At 38.1% G+C, this 18,312-nt stretch overlaps 1 protein-coding gene across 1 annotated transcript in view; it reads right to left on the reverse strand.

The window, feature by feature from the left end:
• Positions 1 to 18,312, reverse strand: part of LOC122642401 (CCAAT/enhancer-binding protein zeta) — a 40,164-nt gene that overhangs the window by 8,028 nt on the left and 13,824 nt on the right. Inside the window, exons 5-11 of the mRNA XM_043835851.1 lie at positions 17,291 to 17,359; positions 16,994 to 17,074; positions 11,404 to 11,475; positions 2,860 to 2,952; positions 2,606 to 2,761; positions 842 to 925; positions 495 to 638 (exon numbers count right to left, since the gene is read on the reverse strand). Of these exons, the coding sequence (XP_043691786.1) occupies positions 495 to 638; positions 842 to 925; positions 2,606 to 2,761; positions 2,860 to 2,952; positions 11,404 to 11,475; positions 16,994 to 17,074; positions 17,291 to 17,359 (699 nt within the window). The remainder of the gene's footprint in view (positions 1 to 494; positions 639 to 841; positions 926 to 2,605; positions 2,762 to 2,859; positions 2,953 to 11,403; positions 11,476 to 16,993; positions 17,075 to 17,290; positions 17,360 to 18,312) is intronic.

An 18,312-nucleotide genomic window follows, 5' to 3' on the forward strand; every position in this document is an offset into this window, starting at 1 on the left:
AGTTAGAACACTGGTTCTGCTACTTGACTTGTACTAAGAAAACAATAAACAAACATAAAAGCCGCATACTACTTCTTCTCCCCACTCCATATTGTGATAATGTAGGTATATATTTTCAGGAGTAGTTGAGTAACTTGAGTCCATAATTGTACTTGTTCTTGAATCCATAAACGAATAGGATGAAGATGGAAGCTTCATTAACGGACAAAAAATCTTAATCCATCAAAACAAAAGAGAGCTAATTGTTGAGATATTTTAGTCTTCAAATGTCCAAGGAGAGAATGTGATCCATCATGGAAGACAAGAAGGCAGCTATTTTAATATTTGATTTACATTGTGCCAGTGCTCATTAACAGGCCAACTGTATTTGCTTTGTTCTTTTTAATTTTTCACCCTGTTCTCAAAGAATTTATTTCAAATATAAAATTCCTGGAAGGAAATGAATAATTCAATCTCTAAGTAGATTAAAAAGAATCAAAATAGACAACCACAACCTTTGAAGAATTCATAGCAGCTGGCAGCAGAAGTTTGGAATACAAAGCACGGTAAAACCTATCGCTAACAATTGAATGCTTGGACGAAATCTTATCCAGAAGCATTAAAGCCTGAACAGCCACATTGAAATTCTTCGAATGAACCTGCATGTAAAAAATGTCAACATAAGAATGCCATAATTATGTGAATAAAAATGTAGACACAAATATGCCAGATGTGGACACAAAAAATGCTAGCTTGCCAGAAGTACAGAAACATGCCAAAGCCGGGGGAAGGGGAAAAGGAAAAAAAAAAAGATTGCTCAGACATTATTCTTAATGGAGTTGGTATCATAACCTTAACTTACCAATTTAAATAGCATTGGTGTTTGGACTTCAATAACATCATCTACCTCATCACTTGCAACAAAAGGAAATGCTCTGTTGATTCCCTGTGAATTTGGTAGAGAGTAAACGGTAACATAAACGCTTTCAGAAAACTTTGCCAAAACATGTCACATCCAATTAGTTATACCAAGCAGAAAGTATCAAGTATGCACAAAGTTTTGTCGAGAGTGAAACCCAAGAACAGAAAATTGATGTTATGAACTAGAGAAGAAAGGGAAAGAAAGCATTAACAGGTACATAGAGAAGAAGAAATAGAAAGCCATGTGAGTAGATAAAAGAAGATGCTTCAAAAGATATCAGCAATAGAATTTCTGAATTAATAATGAACTACCTTGCAATGGGCTTCTGAATTTGTAAAAATTAGCAGTTGCTTTTCTTCATAACGTTCCTAATGTCTACACTTCTCTCTTTCCCCTTCCTGCTTACATTTGAGGATAAACCCCCTCCCACATGCCCACAAAGGACTACTTCCAATGCCAAACAAATTTAATTGATAACCTACGAAATTTCTCTTAAAGAAAAGCCAACTCATGGAACAAACAGAAACACAGAAGAAAGTAAAGTTTCTGACTGGGTACGGGGTGGCACAAGAGTATAGGAATAAAAAATGTGATCTCCCAGACATTTTCAACCTAATCTGACAGGATAAGAACTAAAATTGGAGAAAAGACAAACCCCCTCCCCCCCCCCCCCAACACACACATACACCAAAAAAGGGAAGAATTCAGGGACAGGGAAGAAGAATTTTTGGATTTTAGAATAAAAACATTATCGGGCAGGATTACCACTGGGCATTAAGAAAAAAATAGAGATGGAATTGACCAGCCCAACATGCCAGTAGACCTACTACACAAGTTTAAATAGGAAAGATGGGGGGGGGGGGCAAAAAAATAACAACTATATTGGTTTTACATTCTATTTTCGGGGAAAAAAAATCTTATATGAAATGAGTGGACTGGATTGAATCAGTGGTTATAGATCCAAAACAAAAAATAATATGAGTCAGTTCCATGTTGGTTGTGCCTTGGCTTCCGTTTGTTAGCTTACATACAACCTATGAACTTTGTATAATAGCTAATTTTAAACATTATATATATAAGGTTTTAAGTACCTTAATGTATCCGCCGATACTAATACGTATACTATCTTTAAGGTACCGATACGATACCTAATAAAGTATCAACAGTATCGGGTCATTATGTGACCGATATGGTTGATACTTATCGATACATCTCTTATAAACTATATAACACAATTAATAATTGCAAAACACTTACTGAAAGTTCCTTTAGGAATTCTAATCAATTTTGTTTTGTTAAAATCAACTTGATTACTTGCTTCTACAGGAAAAAGCAACTCTAGTAGTGTTGATTTCATCATCTCTTTACCGTATCTTGCGTCTCTCTAATACAATATGATACATCTCTTTAAATCTTATATATATATCAGGCTCATGCTAGATATTGAGAAGGCTTCCCCAGCCCCATAGTCAGGCTGTATGTGCTGGGCCAGGCAGTCATCCCCACTCGATTCCCTTATATATTTGTAGAAATTGATATAACATTCATCCCATTAAATCCACTGGACAGAGATAAGATTTTAAGAGTGGAGGTCATCAACAAAGAGCTATAAAAGAGCTATATTTGTAATTTTGAATTCTTGCTTCTTCCAATAGTTACTTGACTAGTTGACTGCTATACACACACACACACACACAAACTGACCGTCAGCAAAGCAGACAGAAGCCGTGAATCCATTTCAACATCGGAAACCACAGGACTTTCTCCTTTATTATGTTTAAAAGATTCATTAGCTTTCTTCTCCTCCTGTTTGCTGCCCTTGGCTGTTTTTTGACCACCATTAGCCTCAGAAATCAGGACCTGAAAGATGGGTGGGGGGGGGGGGGGTTAATAGAGAATGAGTGTTCAGATATCATTCAAACAACAATCATTAAAAAATAAGGAAAGCCCATTCAGACCTTAAATAGTGCAAAATATACATCCACCAAACGCTTTGCGACTTTTGGCCCATCTCCTTTATGACTCAGACGAATTTGGCTCAAGAAATTGACCTACATATAAACAGGGTTTAACTTGTATGACAGTATTCTGACAGTGTTTCCATAACATCTTTAATATTGCACCTATAAAAAAAAAGAGTAAATTACTTGTAACCCCCCGTAACTCATGTAACCCCCACGTTTTGAAAAAATACATGTACCTCCCCCCACTTTTACAAATTAATATCAGAGTGATCCACTCTGTTAGTTGATCCCAGTTAAGTGATGACATCAGCGGTTTGGATTTTACTAAATGACCGAACTACCTTTCAAGAAGAGCAAACTAAAATTCATAATGACGATGAAGACCCTGTCACTAACCTCTCTCGCCCATCTCACAGATTCTGTTAAAAAGGAAAAAATTCAGCCGCCAACAGCGGCTGCACCCGATGACCCTCGGCCTCCATGACACCAGTGAATGACGGCAGACCTCTGGCGAGCATAATTTAGCGTCTGATCGCCCGTAAAACCCCTTTACCTTCTTCTTTCCTCCTTCACTAATCCTGCTGCCACCCTGCAACTCTGTTTTTCTTTTTTTTTTAATAAAAAAAAATCACCAGAGAAGGAACCCATTACCGGCGACCACATTAAGGCCGGCAATGGGTCCATTTGAAGACCACAAAGAAGGGGCGCAGGGATGATTATGGGCGGCCTGGTTGTCACAAAATTAAACTTCATACGGTTTTAGGGAGAGACCGAGTGAGGGAGGGAAAGAGGAGAAAAGGAGAGGGAGTTTACTTTGTACAGGTATGTGAAGATTCTTCTGAAAGTTTGTTTTTTTTTGTTGGAGCATTGCACATCTATGCTTTGAGGTTGATAAGAAAAGAAATGCTTTGAGGTTGATAAGAAAAGAACTGGGGTTGCATGAGGATTTCAGAGATTCTATTCTCCTAAAGTATCCAGATGACTTCAGGTTAGTGGATCAGGAGATAGTAGCTTTGGCTTCTAGAAATGAAAACTTGGCTGTAGCTGAGGTAGATAAGTGGAGAGAGAGAAAAAGAGTACAAGGAAAAGTGGTTGAGTGAGTTTGAAACAAGATATGCTTTCCAAATCAATTTCCAGACTGGATTTAACATTGAGAAAAGGTTTAAGGAGAAATTAAAGAATTGGCAAAGGTTTCCTTACTTGAAGCCTTATGAGAAAAAGTATGTTGTTAGAGTCCAGACCTGCGGTGGAATTAAGCGCTATGAGAAACATGCTGTTGGTATTCTTCATGAGCTTGTGTGTTTGACAATATGGTTGAGGTAGAACGCTTATCTCATTTCTGTAGGGATTTTGGCATGGAAATTAATATCCATTTAAAACACCAAGGATTTTCTATATATCTACCAAGGGGAGCACCCAATCTGTATTTTCTTAGGGAGGCATATTACAAAGGGTGTTTGATTGACGAAGTTGGGGGTGGGACTGGGTAATGTAGTCCTAGATAGATGATAGATCCACTAGGAGCCAATTAACCAGGACCTTCCTAAACAATTGGCCGATTAGGGCAGATTTGAGGAATTAGGGCAAAACTAGGTTAGGCTTATGATAATGGGATTGGATCTTATTTAGTAAAGCTAGGCAGGACTAGAGGAGGCTAACAGTGAAGGTTTGGTTAAGTTTGAATGAAAATTCAAAATTCAGAAAATTATGGTTTCAGGTTCCGGGTTTTTGGGAAGATGAGAGTGATGGAATTTAGGATTCATAGGTGGAGTTTGGGCTAGGGCTTTGGGTCGAGTGTTAGGAGCAGTGTAGAGGTGATTCGGCTGTAATATGGGAGGTTCTGGATGGTTAGATATGTCTAGACAGGATTTTAGGGATTAGGGTTTCACAGGTAATGAGGGGAATTAGAGTTGCAATGATGGGAGTGGTGTGCAATTGAGGTCGAGTGGAGGGGATGATCTAGAGAGGCTGTGGTCTGAATTAGAAGTAATTCTAATGGTGGAATTAGGCTGGACAGATTTAGGATGAGCTAGGGTTTAATGGGGATTGATGGGGATAAATAGGGCTTAGGTTGGAGGATTACAAGAAGGATAAATGCTGTAACAGTAAATTACTTACTTGAAAACTGATCTTCAATAACAGTAGCTTTGAAGATAGAATTGAAGATCTCCCGATCTACAATATTCAAGGAGATGAGAAAAAGATCTTCCCGGTCTACAAGACGCAAGGAGTCAACTGGAGATCCACCAGTCCCTCACCTTGATATTACTCACAAGGCACACCCACGATGGAGCACAACAGCAGCAACAATGGCAGCAACAGAAAAAGCAAATTTTAAAAGTCTGAATTGTGGGGGAGCCTCCCACGATTTTATTAATTTATAATATGGCCTAAGGCCCAAATCCTATTACAAATATGCTTCACTCCCTTGAATAACACTTTAATTAAAAGCTAAAACTTAAAAGATTCCCTAACTACCAATAGGAAATAAGAACCTAACAACCAATACGATTAATTCACTTAAATAGAACCATGGTCTGAACCAGTTCAATTTAAGTTTACAATTAAACTGAAATAAAAACCAAGTATGGGAAATAAACTAAGGCTCCAAACACTATGCCCTACTCTTAGGGCTGCTTCTTCTTCTTGTGGATATTTGGATCCGCATCACTGGGTTGTAGGGGTGGATGTGGGTTTACAGTTTCGCAGAGGATGGGTGGGCGGTGGTTTTCTAAGGAGGAGGAAGAAGAAGAAGAAGACGAAGAGGATGGTAAGGGTAACCATAAGGGAAAATTGGTGATTTAACCCCTCTCAAGGGTAGAATTGTCAATTAGATTGTTATATGGAGAGATATAACAGGGTTAAAATGGTATTTTTGTTTTTTACAAAGTTTTAAGTTAACACCGTTACTCAAAATGGGTGTGGTTGTAATTTTTTCAAAACGTGGGGATTACATGAGTTATGGGCTAATTCCAGGGGTACAAGTAATTTACTCAAAAAACAAAAAACATTCCACGGTGACCATAGTTCTAAAACTCGTCTCGACTTGGCGAGTTTCTTGGTTTTCTGAGAAACCGAGACGAGATGGCCTACGATACATAAAAGTGCAATATCTCACCGAGATCTCGGGTTGACCCATGGAAATGATCTTTCTACTATATATTTACTTACCTAACTCGACAGAACTCGACATATCTCGGCGAGATCTCAGATCTCGGTTTGACCCATGGAAATGACCAATCTACTATGTATTTACTTACCTAACTCGACAAAACTCCTATATGCTTGTTGTGGAGCACTATATGCAACACTATAGCAACACTATGTCATGGGAAGACTATGTGACACTAGCAGAGACTGAATACTTGATTCAAAGTCATTTTATGTGATGATAGTTGTAACACTGTTAAACAGTTTGATGTATCACTTTAACATTTCTAATTCTTATTTAAGTTGTTTAGCTATTAACTGAATGTTTTGCTTGCTTTCTATTACTAAATTATGTACAGAGTAGGGTATTTTAGTACATCATCGCCTACCAACCTATGGTCCGAATTGACACTCATATTTGGAATTTGTTTTTTGCAAAATCTGATAGTGACATTGTGTTTAAATGGCCTAAAATAGGCTGAATACCAAGTTTCAGACCCAAACTAGGTCTAAAACCCACCGAGTTGAGGCTTCGAGTCGGAAAAAAAAATGCACCAACTCGGCGAGATCTCGACTCGACTCGACTCGGTTTTTCCAAGGGCCGAGTTGGTACCGATACCCGAGTTTTAGTACCTTGACGGTGACTGCAATCGAATACACACTGCCTATAACAACAATGCAACACATTGATTCAAAGTGGGTTCCGTAACTGTTAATATTGAACTCCTTGATAATGAACTAGCTTACTTATGATGAGTTGAGAACTTGAGCATAGTTCAAAAACTCGTCGAGATCTCGACCAGGTCAAGACGAGACGAGATTGCATACGAGATCTCAAACTTACACAGTTTCGGTCAAGTTTAATGAAATTTCGGTGAGATCTCAAAAATCTCAGATATCTTGACCTACTTGAGAAGAAACTACTCTCGTTTCTTCTGAAACACTATGACGTGGCATTCATATGTCATGTAGATGGAGGACAATGCACGTCGTCTCCATCGAAGCATGAGTGGACTCAATCCAGCACGTCATAGTTTATATCAGTAGATAGTCACAGACTCACAGTATTGTATTGTTGGGACAGGGACGACAAGGGTGTCTATGACATATGTATTGTTTACTGTACTTAGGTGTCTTTGTAATATGCATTGTTCACTGTACTTTGTAGTTTCTACTTTAAGTCTAACTATTTCTTAAAAAAATTATTCAATATTATTTGTCTTCATCCATTATTGCATAACTTACTTGTTTTACTTCCCAATTATGTCTCATAGCACTCAAACAATGTGTAGAATAGGCAATATTACATAAAGGTTCGACGTTTACTGCCACCTAAGGGTTCAAATCCAGAACACCAAATTGGGTGCTTTTAAAAAAAAAATTGAATATTTAAATATGTTTATTAAGCCTAAAACAAGCTTCCCTCAAAGTTTCGAAGCCAACTAGGGTCATTTTCCCACCGAAACATCAAACCGAAACAAAACCAAAAAAATGCACTGTCTCACCGAGATCTCAGTTGTCTTGACCAGGTCGAGACACCAAGTCAATAAAAGTTTTCGAACCTTATACCTGAGGGACTAGCTGGTGCACGCTTTTAATATAGAATAACTCAAGAAAGCTGTTCAAGTAATGGAAAGGCATAACCTCCTGGCCTAGATGGATTCAAAATAACTTTCTAGAAGCATTATTGAGGCATCGTTGAAACGGAACCTGATAAAAACTTTGCAAGTATTTTTATGATTGGGGCAATCATTCTAACTAGAGGGAGCACAGGTGCTGGAGAACAATAGACCCACTAGTCTGATAGGCAGCACATACAAAATGATTTCCAAGACACTTGCCTTGAGACTCCATGTTTCTTTGTAAGCATTCTCTTGTATGCAAGGATAATTCATGCGGGGACAATAAGAAGTGGATGGCATGCTTATTGCTAGTGAGACAATTGACTCCAGACATAGGAGTGGTGAGCAAGGGTTAGGTGTAAAATTGTAAAGTGGATACTGACAATATCAAGGCAAAAGAGAGGAGGAGAGAAAGGAGAAGAATAGAGATCAAGAGGAGAATCTTGCCCACAAATTGAGTTATGACCAATCTACTCAAACTGTAGGGAGGAGAGATATACTCATACAAAACAATGTAAACATACAACCTATAACGACCGATCTACTTAAGACTAAACCAAATTACCCAAAACACCCTCACAAGCATAAACCAAACATAAGACATAACCCATATAAACCGAGACTACTTAACAGATACTAAGAAAGCACATAACCATGTTCTTTTGGAAATAGTCCCATCAATGACCAGCAGGATATTATTTCTTCAAAAACAGAGAAAATGGATTGAATCATGTATTGCATGGCCGACTTTTCTATTCACATTGATGTTCAGTGTGTCACGAAATCTTTCTCCCCAAGCCTCCAAAAGGTTGCACCAGGGAGAGTCCCTTTCTAGTCCTCCTCTTCTTGTTATAGCTAGTGGCAAAAAATTTGAGTAAACATGAAGAGTTGGGTCCATTGATGGTTTATTTTCCAAACTTTAGCATACCTCACATTCAGTTCAAGGAACAACTTTTTTTAGGGTCACACCTACACAGTTGAGGTATTTAAGTCATGTCCTTAGATGCTTTGAAGTAGTGTCAAAGGCTGAAAATAAATTATGCTAAATGAGCTCATAGCAGTGGAAGAAATGAATTTGGAATATCTGGCTTGACCCTTTCAATGTGGGATGGGTTCTCTTCCACTTATGCATTTGGGATTCCCTTAGGAGCCTTTTAAAAAGATTCAATTTATCTGCAAACACGTTCTCAAGTAATGGAGAATTGTAAGAGTGGAAAGGGAATTTTTGTCAAGGGGGAGACTTTGCTCATAAAAGCAACTCTTGCTACTACGCCCATTAACTCTCTCTCTTAAAGATCACTGTTTCAGCAGCTGGAAAATTTGAACTCAATGAGATCTTCTGCCTATTTCATTTGTTGAGGCAGGAGATGGAAACTGCTAAAAAAGAAATATGGGGCTTAGTATTAGAAAAGCTACTACCTAAGTAAAATAGTCAATACAATCAAACTGGTTATAGATACAGTAATGAGGCTGGCAGCCCTAGGAGAAGGATCTACACTGCTGAATATATAGTAATCAACATGAGTGGGAATCTCTGCAATCTATTGGTAGTCATGGCATGTGGCTTTGGAAAACCATAATGGCAGGCAATGATGGCCCCAAACAGTACATACACCAGAGTAGAGATGGAAGATGATCAGATACCCCCTTTAGGCCACACCTTTTGCATTTACATTCCCTGCATTTTTTTAAATTACATCCAATAGGAAGACATAGTAAGGGAATATGCTCAGTGATGCAGCTCCAAGTAGGCAGAAGAAGAAGTCCTGAACTTAGGCTTAAGTAGGGAGCCATAGGTTAGGTTTATTTTGCTTGCATTTTCCGTACTTAGTTTTATTTTCTGTTTTTTAAACTGAATCGGTTTAAATTGGTTGCATCCAATTGGTTCAATTGGGCTGATTTAAGTGAAATACTCCTATTGGCTAATAGGTTCTTAAATCCTATTGGCTAGTATGGAATCTTCTTTTAAATCAGTTGTTTTAAGTTAGATTCTTTTATTTTAAGTTAGTAGGGGTAGTTAGGTCATTACACTCTTTTAATTAATTAGTTAGACTTAAACCTCTCCCTTCCACGATTTTGTGAAGGAGAAGTATTTAATTTGTAGTAGGAATTGGCCTATGGCCTAATTATAAATAAACAAAATCGTGGAGGGCTCCCAACAATTGAAAATTTGAAAAAAAAAAAGACTGTTTGCTGTCCCCCTTTAATTTCTGTTTTAATCATCTAAACCCTAATTCCCTTCATTCCCCATAAAACCCAAAACCCTAAAATCAATCTACATCCTGTCTAGCCCAATTTAACCAGCAGAATCCTCCCAAAATCTGATCGACCCAGCCTCCTACTGCCAGTTACACTCGACCCAAAACCCAACTTCAAACTCCCATCCAAAACCCCAAGTTTCACCCTAGAACCTGAAACCTAACACCCAAACCCTAATTCTGCAGGAATTTTAAACTCATCCAAATCCCAATATTTTTATAACAAAATAATCCCCTAGACCTGCTGATCATTACCATATATCACATTCACCCCTAACCCTAGCCTAAATCCTAAATTTGCCCTAAACAGCCCCAAATCTACCCCAAACAGTAGAATCGATCAGAAGCTGATTTTACCTGGCTCCTAGTAGGATTATCTCCTATTCTAGGACTACATTACTCAGACTGAAGGTGTGATTTCTGTCTACTTTTCCCAAGCGTGCAGAAACTTGAATCATCTGGAAGTGCAGCGATGTCTAGTGTTTACAGTTGCTCTCACCACTGAACTCTAAGCAGTTGAATAGGGCTCAAAGATAAAAGGGTGAGGATCTGTGAGAACTCTGAGTTAAATCCCTTAGTTTCCTAGTTGATATGGTTTAGTTTAAGGGAGTGCATCAAAATTCAGAAACTCCCAACTTTTCTCGTACTATTATGTCTAGTTTCCAAGGAGTTTTGTCTTCCAATGTTTGTCTAGTTTGCTTAGCCCCTCCCAGTTTATCTACTCAAAAAAAAAACCCTTATACAATGCATTTCATTTGAAGCATTCACAAGTCTCTCTGATAATCTGAGAGTGACCATTTCTATGCCCAAAAGTTTAGATGACCTCTTTGTTGGGCTTGCACAGTGGAAAAGAAAGATATTGTAGCAGTTATTTTAGGTTGTCATAGTATGGATTCTGCTAGAATGAAACAATAGAGCCTCTCACCAAAGCTAAGCCCACTAATGTCGTTCTCAGAAGATCACACGAGAACGTGATTCCTTTTGACTTCCAAAAAACAAACACATGATAAACACAAAGAAGAAGGTCATATCACAACTTTATTTGATTATTATTTTACTGCATTAAGCTAAAATGTAGGCTCCAATAAGCAGTAAAAATCTAAACAGGACCAATAACAAGCTCAGCTTCAGAACCAAAGAAGGGAAAAACTGGACAAGTAATGAGAAAAACCACAAAAACATAAAGTACAGAAACAAGCTTTTTTTCTCATAACAACCACTGCAGAACAAGGTATAAATGAGAAGAAACTCAAATATTAGAAGTTCAAGATAAACTATTTATTCCAGAAGAATAGAGTTTAAAGAACATTAGCATTAAAAATATCAATGCTACAAAAAGGGGGGGTGGAAATTTATTAGCTGTAAAATGACCAGACTTTTGCAGGGTACTCTTGAAATACAAAATAAACCCTTGGAGTAACAAGTACATATACTAACAAGCTTCGGTTCACCACAATAGCAAAGTCAAGTTCAAAAAATAGAAAAGCAGTACAAATGATAGAACATACAGCATGGTACTTCGATCGTAATCCCAAATGAGGTCGAAAGAGAAAAGAATCCACCTCGCCAATCACTACAGCCTGTAGGAAAAAGCTCTATACTCAGAACTAAAATAAAAGATCCACAACCTTTAATTTGATAAGATAACAGAGAAAACAAAATGCAAAACGACTTACCATGTAACGGTATAGAGTTACGCACATTACTTACTGAAAGACAATGACTAGTTCAAAATGCCTGATTTCATCTTTGTATCTTTTTAATAACTAAGGGATAAACAATAGCTGTGATTGGAAACCAACTTTGGATCCAACATACAACTCAACTCAGCCTTACAACAACAACAACAACAACAACAACATAGCCTTATCCCAACAAAATGGGGTCGGCCAAATGGATTCTTTCTCTCCAATCAGTTCTTGATGCAGATACACTACCTTGGACAGACCCAAACCCAGTTGGGTATCCAGACGAAGAAGAACCGGGTCCAATTTGAGTTTTAGTTCAGTAGGATATTTTACTTGATGGTCTATTTTGTAAGTGGGTCCATTAGGAGTTTGATTTAATTCATACTTTCATTTTATTGTTGAGTCGTGGTAGAGTTAGAGTTAGGCTTTTATTTCTAAAAGTTCAAGATATATCAAGTTCTATTTTAGTTTTAGAGTTAGGATAGGAGTGTTTTGGTTCCTTTTATTTATACCATGTAATCGTGCAATTAGTACTCAGATTGAATATTGAATAGTTGAGTTATGGTTTGAATAGCCCGCGGGCTGTGTGCGAGCTTTCTTCTTCCCCCCCCCCCTATCTTCTCCTGCGATTACTTCTCTCCCTGCAACTCTAATTTCTTCCCAATTTTCCCCTTCTCCCCCACCAGCCCTCCACCAATTTAGTATCAGAGCCAAAGGATCCATCTCCTTCCCTGTTAAACTCTCCCATCCGATTCTTCTTCTCCTTCCCTACCCTCTCTTCCATTACTGTGCTGCTATATGACCAGAAGCAGTGAAAAAACAAAGAGAAAAGAAAGAATCCAACTCCCCACCGCAACCCAGTGCCCAATCCCATTCCCATTCCTCCTGATCCCTAAAGCCAACTCCCGACCGCCATCTCTTTTCCCAGTAGCCGCAATTGAGCCCCTTCAAAGGTTTCGACCCAAAAAAAAAACCCTCTCCTTTCGGTCCCCAACCCACTGGCATTATCACCACCTCATTCCTTCGCCTTCACCTGCAACCCCAAACCCACCCTCCTTTTTTTTTCTTTTTTGAAACTTCAATCAACATCATCCCCCTTCCCCTTTTTCCCTCAGTGTTCCGCCACAAAACCAAAAAAAAAAAGGAGAGAGAAGAGAAGAAGAGAACCAGAAGCAGAAGAAAAAAAAAATTGTGAAGAGAAGCAGAGAATCGAATTAAAAAAAAGGTACATACCTGGTTTGAAGCCTTCCCACCACGAATCCAATTCCATCCTCAAGATTGGTCGGCCCCCTCAATTCATTGCCGTCTTCCAATGCTGCGAAGCTCCTTCCTTCCTCGGTCTTCCCAAGTAGAAGAATTCCACTCGAATATGGTATCCCGCTCCCAATTTCCTTTGTCCCTTTCTCTTTAATTTTTCTTTTTATTTTTCCCAAGTTCCCCTCTGTGCACCTTTTATTCTCTTTAAACTCGTATTTTTTTCTTCCAAGTATACCCTTCCCTCTCACGACTCCTTTATGATTCCTATATTGTTTTTTTAGATTCCCATAATACCCCTGATATTCTCTCTTATTTCCTATTCTCCTTTAATTTTGTTTAGTTCCAAATTTGTCCCTCCTTCCCTATATGTTCGACCCTCTAGTGTTTTTTAAATTAAATTCCAAATTACAGAACTGCCACTCAATTGTGCCTTTCACATTATTTACAATTCTGCCATTATTATCATACCCCCACTAACCCCTTGATTTGAGTATCCTCTAAGTTGTTTGGCCCTTAGTGATGGATTCCTTTATGTTCAAAATTAGAGTTCAATTTCCCAATGGACAACTTGCTATGTTGTTTATTGATGAAGGGTAGGACGACAATTTCGTCTCTTGATCTGTGGTAGAAATGTTATCAAAGAACGACCAGATCATTATTCACTTTGAGGATTATGTATTCGTCGAATTCTCCATTTCTTATTATTGTGACGGTGCATATTGTGAAGTGTTTGATTCTCCTTAGAGCATTATTAAATTGGGTCGAGAGTGGTTAGAAGCACGAAAAGGGATTGTCGATCATAACAAAAACTTGTGTGCTCTACATCCTTTTCACATGCCCCATACATTCATTCTTCATGAGTTAGTTGATGATGTTTGTTCCAAGCCAAAAGAGGCAGCATTAGTGATACAGCCTCAACCAGAACAGCAAATAGTGGCAACGGAAGACAAGAAGATTGTGGATCAGGTTACAATAAACTCCAATGCAGTGAAAGCTATTCCATGTCATGACTCATGAGTTAGGCTTTTATTTCTAAAAGTCCAAGATATAGTCAAGTTCTATTTTAGTTTTAGAGTTAGCATAGGAGTGTTTTGGTTCCTTTTATTTATACCATGTAATCGTGCAATTAGAACTCAGATTGAATATGGAATAGTTGAGTTATGGTTTGAATACCTGCGGGCTATGTGCGCGCTTTCTTCTCCCCCCCCCCCCCTGCAACTCTAATTTCTTCCCAATTTTCCTCTTCTCCCCCACCAGCACTCCACCAGTTCTATTCGAAGTCATAAGTGGTACGAGGCCTAAGCTAAGCATGTCTTTTCTCACCACTTCTCCAATAGTTAATTTAGGCCAGCCCCTGACTCTTTTAGTACCTTCAGTCTGAATCAAATCACTCCTTAATGTAATCCTAGATAGACAAGGGTCTACTAGGAGCCAGGTAATTAAGGATCTCACAAATCTGCTGACCGATTGGGGCAGAATTAGGGTTAGGTCTAGGGTAAAAGTGTTGAATCTTATTTCAAAAAACTAGGCAGGTTTTTAGGAGTCTAGTGATGTAGGATTGATAAGGTTTGAGTGTGGAATTGAAATTCAGAAAATTAGGATTAGGGTTTCGGGTTTTGGGAAATAGAAAAATAGGTGAAATTAGGGTTTAGGATTGGATTTCAAGGATGGGTTTCTGGCCGAGTGTTAGAGGTAGTAAGGGGATGGTTCGGCTGTCATTTGAATGAATTTTGATGTCTGGTTAGGTCTAGGTAGATTTTAGGGTTTTAGGACTTTAATGGAGATGAGGGGGATTTAGGGTTTAGTTGATGGTTTGGGGTAGAAGCTAGGATCGAGTGTAGGTAAGACTGTGAAGGTACTGTGGTTGAAATTTGAGTGTAAACTGATGGTAGAATTGGGCTGGACAGCTTAATGAAGGTCTAGGGTTTAAGGAATTCAAATAAAATAAAAGGGGGGATATTGGGATAGGCTGTAGAGGATTAGGAGAAGAAGAGAATGACTGAAAACTGTAAAGTACTTACTGGAATATGCAGGTCCTTCAATGGCAGCAGCTTCGAAGAACTAGAAGAAGGACCTCCCGATCTACAAGATGCAAGGAGTCGATTGGAGATCCACCAATCCCTCACCTTGATATTACTCACTAGGCAAACTCTCAAGGAGCAAGGCAGCAGCACTCATGGCAGCAAGCAGAATCGAAATTTTTAAAGTCTGAATATTGTCGGGGAGTCTTCCCACGATTTTATTAATATAATAGGCCAATGGCCTAAGTGCTAAATCGATTACAACTCTTCCCTCTTCAGAAATCATGGAGGGGTATGATTAAAACAACTTAAAACAATTAAAACATCTAAATTAAAAAGATTCCTAAGTAATAGGAAATAAGACCCTAACAACCAATAGGAATAATTCACTTAAATTGAACCATGTATGAACCGGTTCACTTTAAGAGTATACAATTAAGCTGAAAAAAAACTAAAGTACGGGAAATACCTGAAGCTGATGAAAAAAACTGAGTATGGAAATAACTAAGGCTCCTAACTATGGCCCTATGATTGAGACAGCTTCTTCAGCTTGTGGATGCTTGGATCTGCATCACTCCTCCATACTGGAGCATCCCAAGGCCTTCGTTCAACATGGCAATGCCACCTCAAATGACTCTCATGTAACTTATCATGAATCGGAGCTACTCCTAACTCAGCTCTAATATGGTAATTCCTTACTTTATCCTTCCTAGTCTTGCCACACATCCATCTCAACATCCCCATCAACGCTACACACAGTTTATCTATATGGTGTTTCTTAACTGCCCAACATTCCTCACCATACATCATAGTCGGTCGTATGACAACAACAACAACTCAGCCTTATCCCAACTAAATGGGGTCGGCTACATGGATCCTTTCAAAACAAAGTAGGGAAAACAAAGGGAAAGGGGAAGTAAAATGAATGAAGAAATGAGACAAGAAAAGTGAGAAATGAAAAATGAGAGTAAGAGGAAAGAAAGAGGATAGCCCAGGAAATCAAGAAAATCTCAGCTACATGGTGTCGACAACGTGGATCATTGCCCTCCAATAGGCTCTATCTAAGGTCACACTTGGCAGAAGATCCAGACTATACATGTCATTCTTCACAACTTCACCAATGGTCGTATGACAATCCTATAAAATTTCCTTTAAGCTTTAAAGGGATATGTCAATCACACAGTACTCCGGACACACCTCTCCATTTCATCCATCCTATTTTAATCCTCTGGGCAACATAATCATCTATATCACTTTCTTTACTTACCAAGTACCAACTCAACTCAGACTTATTCCCACTAAATGGGATCGGCTACATGGATCCTTTTTCTTCAATCAGTTCTAGTCAAAGCCATACTTGTTACTAGTCCTAAGCTATGCATGTCTTTCCTCACTTCTTCTAGAGTCATTTTAGGCTTACCCTCCTTTGATCTGAATCAGATCATCCCTCAGTACAGGAGCACTCAAAAGCCTCCACTGCACATGTCCATGCAACCTTGAGCAACTTTCTTGCAACTTATTTTATCTTTTCTAGTTTGACTACTCAATCCATCCCAAGATCCTCATTTCAGCTATGCTAATTTGTTCATATGTTGTTTCTTCACTACACAACATTCAGCTTCATACATTATTGCTGGCCGTACAAGTGTCCTACATTATCTTTTCTAGTTTTACTACTCAATCCATCTCAAGATCCTCATTTCAGCTACACTAATTTGTTCATATGTTGTTTCTTCACTACACAACATTCAGCTTCATACATTATTACTGGCCATACAAGTGTCCTATAAAATTTTCCTCTTTGAGTTTTAAAGGAAATCCATGAATTGAAATTCATCCTTTGAATGCATTATCAGATGGATGGAAGGCTTAAATTCATATTTACCAAATCCACTAGGCAAATGCTCCACATATTTTGAAGACTTTGAATTGGAAGTTAGGAACTTGATTGATATTCATACTTCCAAAGTACATAGACCCATGGCATATTAGTTTCCTCTTCAATGAGGCTAACTTTGAACAAATAGTTAAAAATTAATTAAACACAATCACAATGACGCATATTTTCCATGAATATGCTACAATAGGATCAATAACGAAAACGGGCAATGGCCTCAACTAGAGAGTTGTACCTTCATATTTGGATGTGCAGATAAAAGGTTTGACAAATGAAAATCAGCATTAGATGCAGCCCGATTAGTAGGATCCCCAAGCTGCAGATAATCAAAAAATTAGAATACTTTTCGGATCAAGCTTCTATTATTCTCTAAGTCTGAAAAACAAACTTCTTTAACAATAAGACCCTCTCAGTAAAAAAATCAAAATAAAAACCACACAAGTGGCTAGAAATAAGAAATTTTGCTGAATGTACATTAGGAAATAGTAACATAAATTTCTTCTGACCAAAACAGAAATTCAATGAGAATTACCTTGTTAACTAGAGCAGAGAGCAACCTTCGTTCTTGCTCCGGTTTAATTCTCAGTAGAGCATATATTGTCTGCAAAAGAGTCTCACTACATAAGAAACTTTCTATTAAGATTAGACTTCTCCTAGACATGAAATCCTTCACCAGTCAAATATTGATAAAAAATAATGGAGATTCTTAAGTTTCGTCAGATAAATGCGGCTACTTCTCCCAATACTCCCGATATTGTAGTATTCAACCAAATATTCAAGTTTGAACAAAAGATGTTTGAAGCATGGATATTTACTAAATACTTGAGCATCCCTACTCAACAGCCCTAGTGCAAAAGAAGGTTTCTAATGTGAAAATGACTAGCTAAATCCAAGTTCCATACATCATAAAGCAGAAACTCCAGGATCCATAATATCTGAGTACAACAGCATCATGGCCTAAATATAGTGGACAAATGGTAGCAATTTACCTCGTCACAGAGGTGTAATGCTACAAGCCTACTACTACCTAAGCAACAAGGTGGTACAAGTTTTCTGCAAGTGAAATTCACTCACCAACACAGTGGGAGCTCTCCACCTGAAGCGAAATGGGAATAAGTGTAAAGGTGAGACCCAGCAATTATTCGCAATTCATCTACAGTAAAGCATTTCACGGGAGGACTGTTCCCATAAAATAACAGCTCTTTATTTAAATACATAGGTTATAAATTTTGTCATAAAAAAATTTAGAAACGTCCTCGTGCATTTGTTATTTCAAATGCACGTATGAAAACACCACAAAGGCTTTGATATTTTGCATTTTTAAGGTTCTGATCATTAATGGATTGTACCATTAGTCTTTCCAACCATATTTGCTTAAACTCATGTTCCAAAGATCAGTAGTGCATTAGATTTATGAGCTGCTGAAGGGATCAGAAATCCTTACAAAATCAACAAGGTGTACAATCTTGGCAGTATCTGATATCATGAAATAATATATGGAAAACCAATCCAAAAGTACATTTCAATATCTTTCCAAATTCTATAGATTGGTAT

This window comes from Telopea speciosissima, chromosome 10, assembly GCF_018873765.1.
Source record: "Telopea speciosissima isolate NSW1024214 ecotype Mountain lineage chromosome 10, Tspe_v1, whole genome shotgun sequence".
Classification (NCBI taxonomy): Eukaryota; Viridiplantae; Streptophyta; class Magnoliopsida; order Proteales; family Proteaceae; genus Telopea; species Telopea speciosissima.